This window comes from Leucoraja erinacea, chromosome 13 (genome assembly GCF_028641065.1).
Source record: "Leucoraja erinacea ecotype New England chromosome 13, Leri_hhj_1, whole genome shotgun sequence".
NCBI classification, from domain to species: Eukaryota; Metazoa; Chordata; class Chondrichthyes; order Rajiformes; family Rajidae; genus Leucoraja; species Leucoraja erinaceus.
The window spans coordinates 23,958,867-23,972,021 of record NC_073389.1 but is presented as its reverse complement, the minus strand read 5'-3'; the positions used below and the strand labels follow the sequence as shown (position 1 = coordinate 23,972,021).

At 43.2% G+C, this 13,155-nt stretch overlaps 1 protein-coding gene across 1 annotated transcript in view; it reads right to left on the bottom strand.

Annotated features, from left to right (window-relative positions):
* The window catches only part of otc (ornithine transcarbamylase), a 41,477-nt gene that overhangs the window by 17,962 nt on the left and 10,360 nt on the right, over window positions 1–13,155 (bottom strand). The window contains exons 4-5 of the mRNA XM_055644597.1: window positions 5,444–5,531; window positions 96–249 (exon numbers count right to left, since the gene is read on the bottom strand). Coding sequence (XP_055500572.1) covers window positions 96–249; window positions 5,444–5,531 — 242 coding nt within the window. The remainder of the gene's footprint in view (window positions 1–95; window positions 250–5,443; window positions 5,532–13,155) is intronic.

The following is a 13,155-nucleotide window of genomic DNA, read 5'->3' as shown; positions in this document are numbered from 1 at the left end:
TGTTCATTTCTTTAAACAGTGAATACAGTTACATTATACCTTTTTACCCCCAGGAAAATTATTAAATGTAACCCATCAGAAATTTCCCAGGATACCTGAAGCGTGAGGTAATCAGCCAGAATCTGGATGGGATGGTACATCTCTGACAGACCATTGATCACTGGGATTGTACCATCCTCCGCCAATTGCTCAAGATCAGAGTGCTTGTACACCCTGGCCAGGATCACGTCAGTCATCCCACTCAACACCCTGGAATGCAAGGTAGAAACAAGGAACTGCAGATGTTCGTTAATACACTAAAGGACACAAAGTGCTGGAGTAACTCAGTGGGTCAGGCAGCTTCTCTGGAGAGCATGGATAGGTGACGTTTTGGGTAGGGATGCTTCTTTAGACCCGAAACGTCAACTATCCATGTTCTCCAGAAATGCTGCCTGACCCGCTGAGTTACTCCACCACTTTGTGCCCCCCCTGGAATATAAATCAAGCACTCAAAATGTTACCAAACAGTAACCAACAAAATGCTAACATTTAACCCAGGTTAAAAAGCATCAAATTGTATGGATAATAATTCAGCACATAGCATGCTTCCAATTTTAGTTTATTGATACAGCATGGAAGCAGGCCCTGTTGCCCACCAAGTCCATATGCCCATTGATCATCCGTTTACATTAGTTCAATGGTACTTTATTGTCACGTATACCTAAGTACAGTATAATTCTTTCATTGCATACATTTCAGTAACAATCCTACTGTGTTCTACATTATCCCACTTTCTCATCGACTTCCTACACAATAGGGGAAATTTGCAGAGTCCAATTAACCTACAAACCTGCACGTCTTTGGGTTGTGGGAGGAAACAGGAGCACCCGAGGAAACTCAGGTGGTCACAGGTAGAACTTGCAAATTCCACACAGACTGCACCCGAGGTCAGGATCGAACTCTATGAGACAGCAGCACCACCAGCTGCACCGTTTGTTTTGTATGCTTCACTCATTATCGCATCCGAACTCACATCCCTTTATCCTCATTTCAATTGGCACCCCATCACATGTCAAACGGGAGAACCTTATCCAAGCGTTTTGGCTTGATTTGAATTTGAATCCAGATCACAGATGGAAAAAGATATTTGTATTTCATATTAACAAGAAGCTCTTCTGGAAAGTTAGTATAGTCTGAAATTTGTTCTTCGAACACAGGTGACCTTGGCAGGCAGTTATTTAGTTTTGTTTAGAGTTTTAATTTTGAGATACAGCATGGAAACAGGTGCTCAGCCCACCGAGTCTGCACCAATCAGCGATCCCCACACACTAACATTATCCTATACACACTAGGGACAATTTACAATTATACCAAACCGATTAACCAACACATACGTACGTCTTTGGAGTATGGGAGGAAACTGGGGATCCCGGAGAAAACCCATGCAGGTCACAGGGAGAACGTACAAACTCTGTACAGACAACACCCGTAGTCAGGATCGAAACCGGTAGTCTGGCAATGTAAGGCAGCAACTCAACTGCTACGCTACCGTGCTGCTCAAAGTTTGAGGCAGTATAGACTTGCTTTCCTAAAAAAGCAGCGAAGCAATAGTCAGGCTTCAATTGCTCCTAATGTCTGCGCTTGCCATGGTAACCATGGTCAAAGGCAAAATTGCGCTCTTTTTCAGGCTCACTGTGCAATAGAATGCTGTGCCTCGGGACAATGGTTCTTTGGGAAAATTGGCCCATTTACATTTACTGCCACGAGCGCCCAAAACAAAAACAAACGTGAAAGACCTATTTGACGTTCCCTTTTATTTCATGGGTTATTATTACATGGACAAGGAAGATAACCAGTGCGATATTGGCAACAATAGTGACCCAATGATTAAAACACTATCCCTTCCATTGAAGCCATTGTTCATTACTGCCCAGAACATAAATCCAAAGATGCTCTGCTAGGAAGCAATATAGGGTGGCTCGTTCCGAGCTGTTCCCTGAAGAAAATCTTATTAGATTTAGTAGACTGCACAACCCTGTAATGGAGGTTGCCTAGCAACAGAATCCTGTCACCTTTTATTCAGTGCGTTTATTCTACAGCCTCAGCTGCTGCCACATAGGACTCTGGGATGTGTTGGTGTATCTGCAGCAATGTAAAGCCATTACCCAAACAGGTCAACTCAATGGTATAGAGTCATACAACAGGGCAACAGGCCCTTCGGCCCAACCTGCCATTGCTGACCAAGATGCCCCATCTACGCTAGTCCCACCTTCCCGCATTTGGCCTATATCCCTTTAAACTTTTCCTATCCATTAACCTGTCCAAATGTCTTTTAAATGCTGTTATACTATAGTACCTGCCTCAATGACCTCCTGCTTCGTTCCTTATACCCACCACCCTCTGTGTGGAAAAGATGACCCTATGGTTCTATTAAATCTTTCCCCTCTCACCTTAACCATATAGTTCTTGATTCCCCTAATCTGGGTAAAAGACTAACTATAACTGTATAATTTTGAACACCTTTATAAGTTTAGTTTAGTTACGGTCACCCCTCACCCTTCTACGCTCCAAGTAAACAACACAAATTTAACAGAAGATAAGACACAAAATGCTGGAGTAATTCAGTGGGTCAGGCAGCATCTCTGTAGAAGAGGAAGAGGTGATGTTTCACTCTTCAGGCTGAAAGATAGAGAAGGCCAGAACAAAACTGGGCGGGCAACAGATGACCTCAGCAAGGGTCGAGGCCCAAAGATTTAACAGATGCCGGTATTCTGACATTTTAATATCGTGATCTTAATCGTTCAAAATATTTTGCTGAAATCACAATTTGGTGACAAGATAGTAATTCGTTTTGCCCCACAAACTCACAAATTGCATATATTAGCCCATCAAACTCTATATTTAGCAATGGTAACAGTTAAGGCAAGACTGGTTTAGTTTAGTTTAGTTTAGTTTAGAGACACAGCATAGCAACAGACCCTTCAGCCATTCAAGTCCACATCAACCATCATTCGCCCATTCACACCAGTTCTATGTTATCCCGCTTTCTCATCCACTTCCTGCACACCAGTGGCAATTTCATTTTTACAGAAGCTAATTAACTTACAAACCTGCACGTTTTGGGGATGTGGGAGGTAACTGAAGCAACCGGAGGAAACCCACGTGGTCATAGAGAAAACGTGCAAACTCCGGACAGACAGCAGTCGAGGTCAGGATCGAACCTGGGTCACTGGCGCTGTGAGGCAGCAGCTCTACCAGCTGCTCCACTGTGCCAAGACTGATTTAATTTTGTATCCATTTATATTGATCATCCATGCGTAGAAGCTAGATCTTTAACGCTCTTTTAGGTACTCTAATTGCACAAATAAGCTGTTCAGCACATCTCCTAATGCCACAGTGACCAGTTCTAGTAGCAGTTACACCCATCAGGAAACCATCCACGCACTTCCAAGTGTGATTTAGTTCAGCAGGACTAATGTTTCTCTAGCACTATTCGTACTTGTAATGATGTTATCACCATGTACGGCTGCTATCTCTGCCCACCTGTCATAGACTGGAGCAAAAATGTGCAATCTGTAATCTTCATTTCTAACACGCAGTGAAATAAGAAGCAAACTCAGCAGCAAGTCAGGAAAGAGACAGGAATGAAAAGGATCCCAGACACAACGCTGGTGTGCAGCTGCCTGCAGCTGCCTGATGCCGTTTCATTGCAGCCTGTCCTTGTTAACTCATTGCTGGGTCGCGTTGCAGCCTCTCCAGATCATGCCAACAAGCTGCAATCTCTGCGTGAATAAGGAGCCTGTCTCCTGGCATGGGGCCACTTGTGGTGTGGGACTCAGTTTGCGAGGGCAATTTTATGGGATGAAGCCATGTTGTCAGATGTGCTGAAGACCCATCTTCCCCTTTTCCTGGCCTTCTTCACCTCTATGGCTGTGTATGTCTGTGTATTATGTATATGGCTGCATTACTGTATATGAATGTATATGGCTGTATCGCTACATATATTGGTACATATGGCTGTAACATGGTACATGGTTGTATTGGTGTGTGTGGCTGTATTGCGTACATGATATTTGCTGTAAATGAATGTGTTGCTGTATATGGCTGTGTATTGCTGTATATATTGGTGCATGTGGCTGTATATCTACATGGCTGTACTGTCTATGACTGTATTGCTGTATATGACTATAGCTGTATATGGCTGTACTGCTGTATATAATGGTGCATATGGCTGTAATGCTGTACATGGCTGTATCGCGTATGACAAAAGTTGTATATGATTTTTTGCTCTTTATGGCTGTGTATTGCTGTAAACATTGGCACATTTGGCTGCATTGCTGTATATGACTGTATTTCTGTATGTGGCTATATATCGGGGCTGTCATGGAGAGAATCTTCGAGGTCCTGACCCATTTCCCATGTTAACCTTGTGACAAAGACAGAAGCAATCTCTGTGGGTTGCAGCTGTGGGTAGTTGCACACGTTTTATTCTAACTGAGTAATTGGGGTGGTAATTACTGATGATTTTTGAAGAGATAAATTTTCCCAATGTTGCTATTTTCTGGGGTTGGCACCTATTTAGCGCACTAAAGGAGCATAATATTTTACTTCCGAGTACATGTTATTCACTTGTAAAGTTTGGGCTTAGAACAGGAATTTAATCACCAACCAGAGAGTGGTCCTGACCTTCCATCTACCTCATTGGAGATCTTCGAACTATCTTTACTTGGAATTTACTTTCCATTAAAAATGATTCCCTCTATCCTGTATCCATACACTGTGGACGGTGATTGTAATCATATATAGTCTTTCCGCACACGACAAAATAAAGCTTATCACTGTACCTCAGTATACGTGACAGTAATAAACTAAACTAAACTAAACTGATGCAGAACCACAGCCAGTTTCCAAGGTATGTGGCCTTGCTTCACTCCAACGCCATCTGATGTTAAAACTGAACTCAGCCCACCAATCCTACTGTGTACTTCACCCAGAAAAGAGTTGAACATGAAAAAGGGTCCCTGCCCGAAACATCACCTGTCCTTTTTCTCCAGAGATGCTGCCTGACCTGCTGAGTTACTCCTGCACTTTGTGTCTATCTCTGTTGAGCATTGTTTTATATGTAATTGAATTGCTTCTATTTTTCTTATTACTAGATGGTCAGCCATAAGGGAAAATTACTGCCTCGCATATAACTCATCAATGAATTTCAATGGTGTATGCAGAGATAACCTGACTATCTTGATATTTAAATATTATTTGTCACTTCTTTTAACTTTCACTGGCTTGTTTTTATTAAAAACCACAAATTCTGGAGTGCATCGCATTCTGGAAAGACCCTTGCAATTTTGCCTCAGTCCTGGAGGCAGATTATTTTTGTCATTTATATTACTGTAACACACGCTTGGAATCATAGTGCATTATCTTTACGCATTTCGCTTTAATTTTTTATGTTGCTACTAACCTTGCGGTGTCTTTACGACTCTCATTCACTCCCAAATGAATATCTTGTGTTGTAAGGAAACACGGGTGTCCACCGAGCAATGCAAATCCTTCAGGGACACAAAAAAGGGAATTTTGCAGTTATACTTAAAATTATTGAATAACAAGTAAAGCTTTTTTTTAGTTCCTGGATCGTGTCTTTATTGAAATCTTCAACACATAAATAATGCTCTGCAAAATATACAAAATTTGCCACAAGGCATCTAAGGACTGTTAACTGTGCTATAAGCAGTGTGGCCACATTAATCTGAGATAGCTTCAAGGTCAAAACCACAGATGTCTATTGAATAATGCATTTGTACCATGCCCAGCCTGTCCAAAGAGAAGAAAACATTTAATCTTCAGCATGGTCTGTAGGGGAGAAAAAATAAAATACAGAACATACACAATTTTTACGTAATGGTTTTAAAGAAAGTAAGCAGCTTAATAAGCAGCAGGAACTAGGTAGGAACCAAGTTTTCAGAAGGTGGAGAGGCAATTATTGGGTGCACAGTAATTCGTTAAGGTTAGTCGAGGATTAAGATAGAGGGGATAAGTTTTCAGAAGCAAAGAGTTTGATGAGGTGGAGCAGACAAAATGAAAGGTCCATGGTAGATTGGACGGCTGAAGCGATTAAATGATGAAAGGATGCGCTTGCGATGAAAGGTGGTGGTGAAGATTTTGTAAATGGGAAACAGAAATGAGAGTCGGTTGCTGAGGAAATGGGTTTTCCTCCCTGTGAAGTCAATAGATGCTAATATCAAACAAGGATGCTACATCTGGATGACACAGTTCTGTAAATATATGTTGGTTTGCAAGTCAGATTATAATTACTCTCATCATCCCGCATCTACATTTTAAGGAGAATTGCTGCATATCTGTTTCTTTTGTTGCTGTTTGGACAAGGTTCAGCGTTCATTAACAGGGCTTGCTGATTTGAGAGTTGACATTTCTCTTGTCACTGCCTTGTCTGAAAAAGGGTCCCAACCCCAGAAACGTCACCTATCCATGTTCTCCAGAGATGCTGCCTGACCCACTGAGTTGTCCTCATTCTTTAGGGAATGGGGGTTCCCCTCTTCTACTATAGATGAGGCTCTCACCAGGGTCCCTTCTATACCCCATAACTCTGCTCTCATTCCCCATCCCCCCACTTGTAATAAGGGCAGAGGCCCCCTTGTCCTCACCTTCCACCCTACCAGCCGTCACATACAACAAATAATCCTCCGACATTTTCGCCACCTCCAATGGGATCCCACGACTGGCCACATCTTCCTATCCACTCTCCTTTCAGCTTTCCGCAGAGACCACTCCCTCCATAATTTCCTGGTCAATTTGGCCCTTCCCACCCAAACCACCCCCTCTCCTGGCACTTTCCCTTACAACCGCAGGAAATGCTACACTTGTCGCTTTACCTCCCCCCTTGACTCCATCCAAGGACCCAAGCAGTCTTTCCAGGTGCGGCAGAGGTTCACCTGCACCTCCTCCAACCTCATCTATTGCATCCGCTGCTCTAGGTGTCAGCTGCTCCATATCGGTGAGACCAAGAGTAGGCTTGGCGATCGCTTCACCCAACACCTCCGCTCAGTTCGCAATAACCAACCTGATCTCCCGGTGGCTCAGCACTTCAACTCCCCCTCCCATTCCTAATCTGACCTTTCTGTTCTGGGCCTTCTCCATGGCCAGATTGAGGCCCACTGTAAATTGGAGGAGCAGCACCTCAAATTTCACTTGGGTAGTTTACACCCCAGCAGCATGAACAGTGACTTCTCCAATTTCAGGTAGTCCCTGCTTTCTCCTTCTTTCCCCCTCCCCTTCCCAGCTCTCCCACAGCCCACTGTGTCCGCCTCTTCCTTTCTTCTTCCTGCCCCCACCCGCACATCAGTCTGAAGAAGGGTTCCTTTGATTTTCTAGCATCTGCAGTTCCTTCTTAAACACTGAGTTACTCCAGCGCTTTGTGCCTTTTTTTGTTCTCCATAGATGCTGCCTCCATAGATGTTACTCCAGCACTGTATTTGTTTTGTAAACCAGCATCTCCAGTTCCTTGTGTCTCTCTTGTTAACTCTTCCATCTATTGTACCCGGGTTTGACGTGACTGTATCGATGAATAGTATTATCTGATCTATTTGGATCATGAGCTGTACAAAGCGTTACACTGTAACTCAGTGCACATGACAATAGTAAACCTAAACCTAATACATAGTTTGAAGTGATAGCGCAAGATTCTAACTCCCATTTAATATCCTTTCTCCAGTTTCCAGGAAGAAACCTCCCCCCACAGCACACAACCTTTTGGCCCTGGGGGAGGACTCTGCAATAAAATATTTTGAAATCCATTTATCCGTATGTATTCAAGAGTTAATGAGAAGCTGTTTGTATCTTTGGCCAGATACAACTCCTTGAGATGTATTATATTTGTTATTATTAATGAGGACCATTTCTTTGAAAAGGGAGCCCTCTGGTGTCTTGGCTGAATCCTTCAACTTTGGTTGCAAAAGATTAGTTAAATTGAGAGTCAGTTTCCTCCAAAAAACAAGAGATGTAAATGCTCTTGGAAGTGTTTCACCAACCAGGTGCTTTATTGTTTTAATGGCATTCACACAATATTGGTTCATCGACGCTGGGAAAATCCCATAATAATTATTATCTCCAATTCCAAGGTTCACAAACAGAGTGGCCGGTTTTCCTATATAGCATGACGGTCTATCTGTTTCATGGAGACTGGTGGCCCCATAACAGAAGCGTCCACATCGCGGGGCTGGAAACTGGAAGTATACCGAGCTAATTCTGCTACCACAATCATCTATTGCAACAAGTGATGGGTCCCACTGATTGTTGCCGGAAGCTTGCGTCCTTTTCAGGACGGACGTTGACAGCGATGTCAACATTTGAAACATGAAAGATGGACACGAAAGAAGATGGATACGAATCTAGTACAGTTTTTCACAACTGCTGCCATTTGCATTCTTGGACAATAGCTGTTAAAGCGACAGATGACACAACATTCTTTCAACTACAAGGGAGTGCTGAGAGCAGTTTCAATGGGTAATCCTTGCAAAGTTTGGGGGGGGGGGGGGGTACAGGGGGTGGGAGGGGATTAAAGAAAGACATTGGTCTGAAACAGGGGACCGAGGAGACTTGGTAAGATTAGTGGATAATGTCCTCAGGAGAAATGGAGACAAGGAACAGCAGATCTGGAGTCCACCCAAGACTGCAAGTAATTGCAGAGAATTTTGGACTCAGCCCAGACCTTTATGCAAACAAACCTCCCTTCCATTGACTCCATTTACACTTAGTTTTAGTTGTAGAGATCCAGCACAGAAACAGGCCCTTCGGTCCACCGAGTCCGCACAGACCTGCAACTAGCACTATCCTGTACACTAGAGAAAATTTACAATCTTCACCAAAGCAAATTATCCTACAACCCTGTACTTCTTTGGAGTGTGGATGGAAACGGGAGAATGTACAAACTCCGTACAGACAGCACCCATAGTCAGGATTGAACCATGGTGTCTGTTGCTGTAAGGCAGCAATTCAATCACAGTGCCACCGTGCTGACCACTGAATCATCCTATCAACAACTAGAGAGCAGTCCTGAACTGTTATCTACCTCATTGGAGACCCTCAGACTTTCTTCAACCGGACTTTACTGGGATTTAGCCCAATATACCAACTTGGTTGGCTTGGACAAGGTGGGCCAAAGGACCTGTTTCCATGCTATAGCTCCACGTCTCTACGGAGTGATCTTGAAGCCAGGAGGCTCAGATATACCGTTACCTAGAGCACCATAGGCAAAATAATTCAGGCACGTGTGAGACCATGTGCGGCAAAAGGATATCTTGGATCTCATAGACAATAGACAATAAGTGCAGGAGTAGGCCCTTCGGCCCTTTGAGCCAGCACCGCCATTCAATGTGATCATGGCTGATCATCCCCAATCAGTACCTCGTTCCTGCCTTCTCCCCATATCCCCTGACTCCGCTATCTTTAAGAGCCCTATCTAGCTCTCTCTTGAAAGTATCCAGAGGACCGGCCTCCACCGCCCTCTGAGACAGAGAATTCCACACTCACAACTCTCTGTGAGAAAAAGTGTTTCCACGTCTCCGTTCTAAATGGCTTACCCCTTATTCTTAAACTGTGGCCCCCAATCCAACATCGGGAACATGTTTCCTGCCTCTAGCGTGTCCAAATCCTTAATAATCGTATATGTTTCAATATATGTAATAAATGCCTACTATTTTCTGTGTGCTTAAGCAAAGCAAGAATTTCATTGTCCTATACAGGGACACATGACAATAAACTCACTTGACTTGACTTGACTTGAAGATCCCCTCTCATCCTTCTATTCCAGAGTATACAAGCCCAGCCGCTCCATCCTCTCAGCATAGTCCCGCCATCCCGGGAATTAACCTTGTACACCCACGCTGCACTCCCTCAATATGAAGAATGTCCTTCCTCAAATTAGGGGACCAAAACTGCACACAATACTCCAACTGCAGAAGGACCTCTTTGCTCCTATACTCAACTCCTCTTGTTATAAAGGCCAACATGCCATTCGCTTTCTTCACTGCCTGCTGTACCCGCATGCTTACTTTCATTGACTGATGGACAAGGACCCCCAGATCCTGTTGTACTTCCCCTTTTCCCAATGACACCATTTAGATAGTAATCTGCCGTCCTTTGGTTTTTCCTACCAAAGTGGATAACCTCACATTATCCATATTAAACTGCATCTGCCTTGCATCTGCCCACTCATCCAACCTGTCCAAATCCTCCTCACAGTTCACACTGCCACCCAGCTTCGTGTCATCTGCAAATTTGCTAATGTTACTTTGAATCCCTTCATCTAAATGATATATATATATTGTATATAGCTGCGGTCCCAACACCGAGCCTTGCGATACCCCATTCGTCACTGCCTGCCATTCTGAAAGGGACCCGTTAATCCCTACTTTTTGTTTCCTGTCAATCAATTTTCTATCCATGTCAGCACTCTACCCCCAATACCATGTGCCCTAATTTTGCCCACTAATCTCCTCTGTGGGACCTTATCAAATGCTTTCTGAAAGTCCAGATACACTACACCCACTGGCTCTCCCTTGTCCATTTTCCTAGTTACATCCTCAAAAAATTCCAGAAGATTAGTCAAGCATGATCTTCGTAAAATCCATGCTGACTTGGACCGATCCTGTTACTGCTATCCAAATGTGCCGCTATTTCATCTTTTATAATTGACTCCAGCATCTTCCCCACCACCGATGTCATGCTAACTGGTCTATAATTCCCTGTTTTCTCTCTCCCGCCTTTCTTAAAAAGTGGGATAACATTACCTACCCTCCAATCCACAGGAACTGATCCTGAATCTATAGAACATTGGAAAATGATCACCAATGCGTCCACGATTTCTAGAGCCACTTCCTTAAATACCCTGGGATGCAGACCATCACAGTGTTGATTGAGTATTAAGCCCCTGGTATCATGCGAGTAAATGGGGGTGGCAGAGTGGCGTAGTGGTAGAGTTGCTGCCTTGCAGCGCCAGAGACCCAGGTTCAATCCTGACTACGAATGTTGTCTGTACGGAGTTTGTACGTTCTCCCTGTGATCACGTGGGTTTTCTCTGGGTGCTCCGGTTTCCTCCCACATTCCAAAGACGTGTAGCTTTGTAGGTTAATTGGCTTCTGTAAATTGTCCCTAGTGTGTCGGATAGAATTAGTCTATGGGTGATCACTGGTCGGCGCGGACTAAACAGGCTGAAGGGCCTGTTTCCCCGCTGTATCTCTAATTAAACTAAAATACAAACTGTCCTCTTACAAATCAGTGAGGTTTACATTTGCAGAGATGAATTCCTGACAGTGCAACCACTGACATCAATCAGGGGAGTTTTATGCCAGAAAAAATAAAGCTAATGCAAACATAAATGCTGCTAAGAAGTCAGGAGTTGATTTTCTGTGCAGGTGTGAAATAACAAACATGCGCACAAAGTCACTCTGTCTCAGGTTGAGATGATTTTCAACTGTATGACCATTTTTGAAGTTATGCCAAACAATTTTTAGGCCTTCGATTTGTGTTTTGAGTTAGATTGGCAATAAAGTTACCCTTTTTGTGAAGAACATATTGTTAATTATGTACAATTCAAGTTTGGTTTGACAACAAAATAGATGGAATGATGGTCAACAAATAACTTCTACCCTTGAGATAATATAAAAATTACAGAACCTTGTTTGATGTGGGGTAAATGAACCTTCAGTCGGCAGTCGCAGCTTTTCCTTGTAGAAGAAAGGAGAAGTAATCCAAAGCAAAATCAAATAGAGTATGTTAATTTTAAGTGGATAAGGGAAGTTCTGGCCTCGGTAAATTGAAAGCAAAGGTTGGCAGCAAAACTGGCTGGCCTTCAAGGGAGAATGGATTGGATAAGAATATGTTCTGTAAAAACTGACTTCATGTACCATGAGTTCACAGAACTATATTGCACAGAACATCCTGTGAATAAGATTGGGCAATGGTCATTGATCACAGAGCTATGTTAAAAGCAACTTTGGACAGCCAGCAACTCCACTAAGTTTCATTAAGCACTGCCTTGAATGCCTGAAATATTGACCTCACTTTGTTACAATCTCCATGTGCTCTATCTGAACACAAGATGCATCATCTCACCTACAAAGCTATTTTTGTTGTCAAGAATGGTTATAATATTTAAATATCTTTATGAAACCAGATGCAACCGGGGTGGCACAGTGGTAGAGTTGCTGCCTTGCAGCGCCAGAGACCCGGGTTCGATCCTGACTACGGGTGCTGTCTATTCGGAGTTTGTATCTTCTCCCTGTGAACGCGTGGGTTTTCTCTGGGTGCTCCGGTTTCCTCTCACACTCCAAAGCCGTACAAGTTTGTCTGTAAATTTGTTTCTGTAAATTGTCCCTAGTGTGTAGGGTGCTACTGTACGGGGTGGTCGCTGCTCGCCACCGACATGGTGGGCCGAAGGGCCTGTTTCCACGCTGTAACTTTGAAGTAAAAAATTCTAAAGATAATAAGCAAAGCACATGGAGACTCCCTAAATAACAAACTCTTGATCCACTCTGTCCATTTCGCTTTTTCATTATAAGAAATATCGTGATTTGTATTTTCTTTTGCAACATCAAACAATAATGGACTAAACCACATAAAATTACTTTGCAAATTCTGTCAGCGAAATGTTCCATTATCTTTCCTCATGGAATTTTAAAAACTAAATCACACTCTACATTCATGACATTAAAAATTAATTCAATTAAAATTCTTGTTCTGTTTTTGTTCTTTGGCAGATGCCAGTGAGAGTCTATTGAATGGATACTCTGGTAGTTTGCCTCTGATCCTCATCAAATTCAATCACAAAGTTGTATACCCAGGAGCAACACTGCCTCAGAAAGCAATCAAATATGTCCCCTGATCAATGCGTCACTGCATAAAAATATTTGCCTCTGGCACTGCAGAGCATCTGCGTACTTGAAATAGAACCTCGATACAAAAAGAAGCTTTTAGCAGGTATAATGGGGGAGAGATACATGCCCAGAATCCAGCCAAATTTAGCATGTCAAGCAGCAGGGAGGAGAGGATTATACGAGGGAGATACTCTGCATCAGTGAAAGCAATAGACCTGCGTGGTCTGCTCGATTGAATATTCTGATATCTCCCTCTTGTGCTTGAAAGCTGCAACTCAGTCAA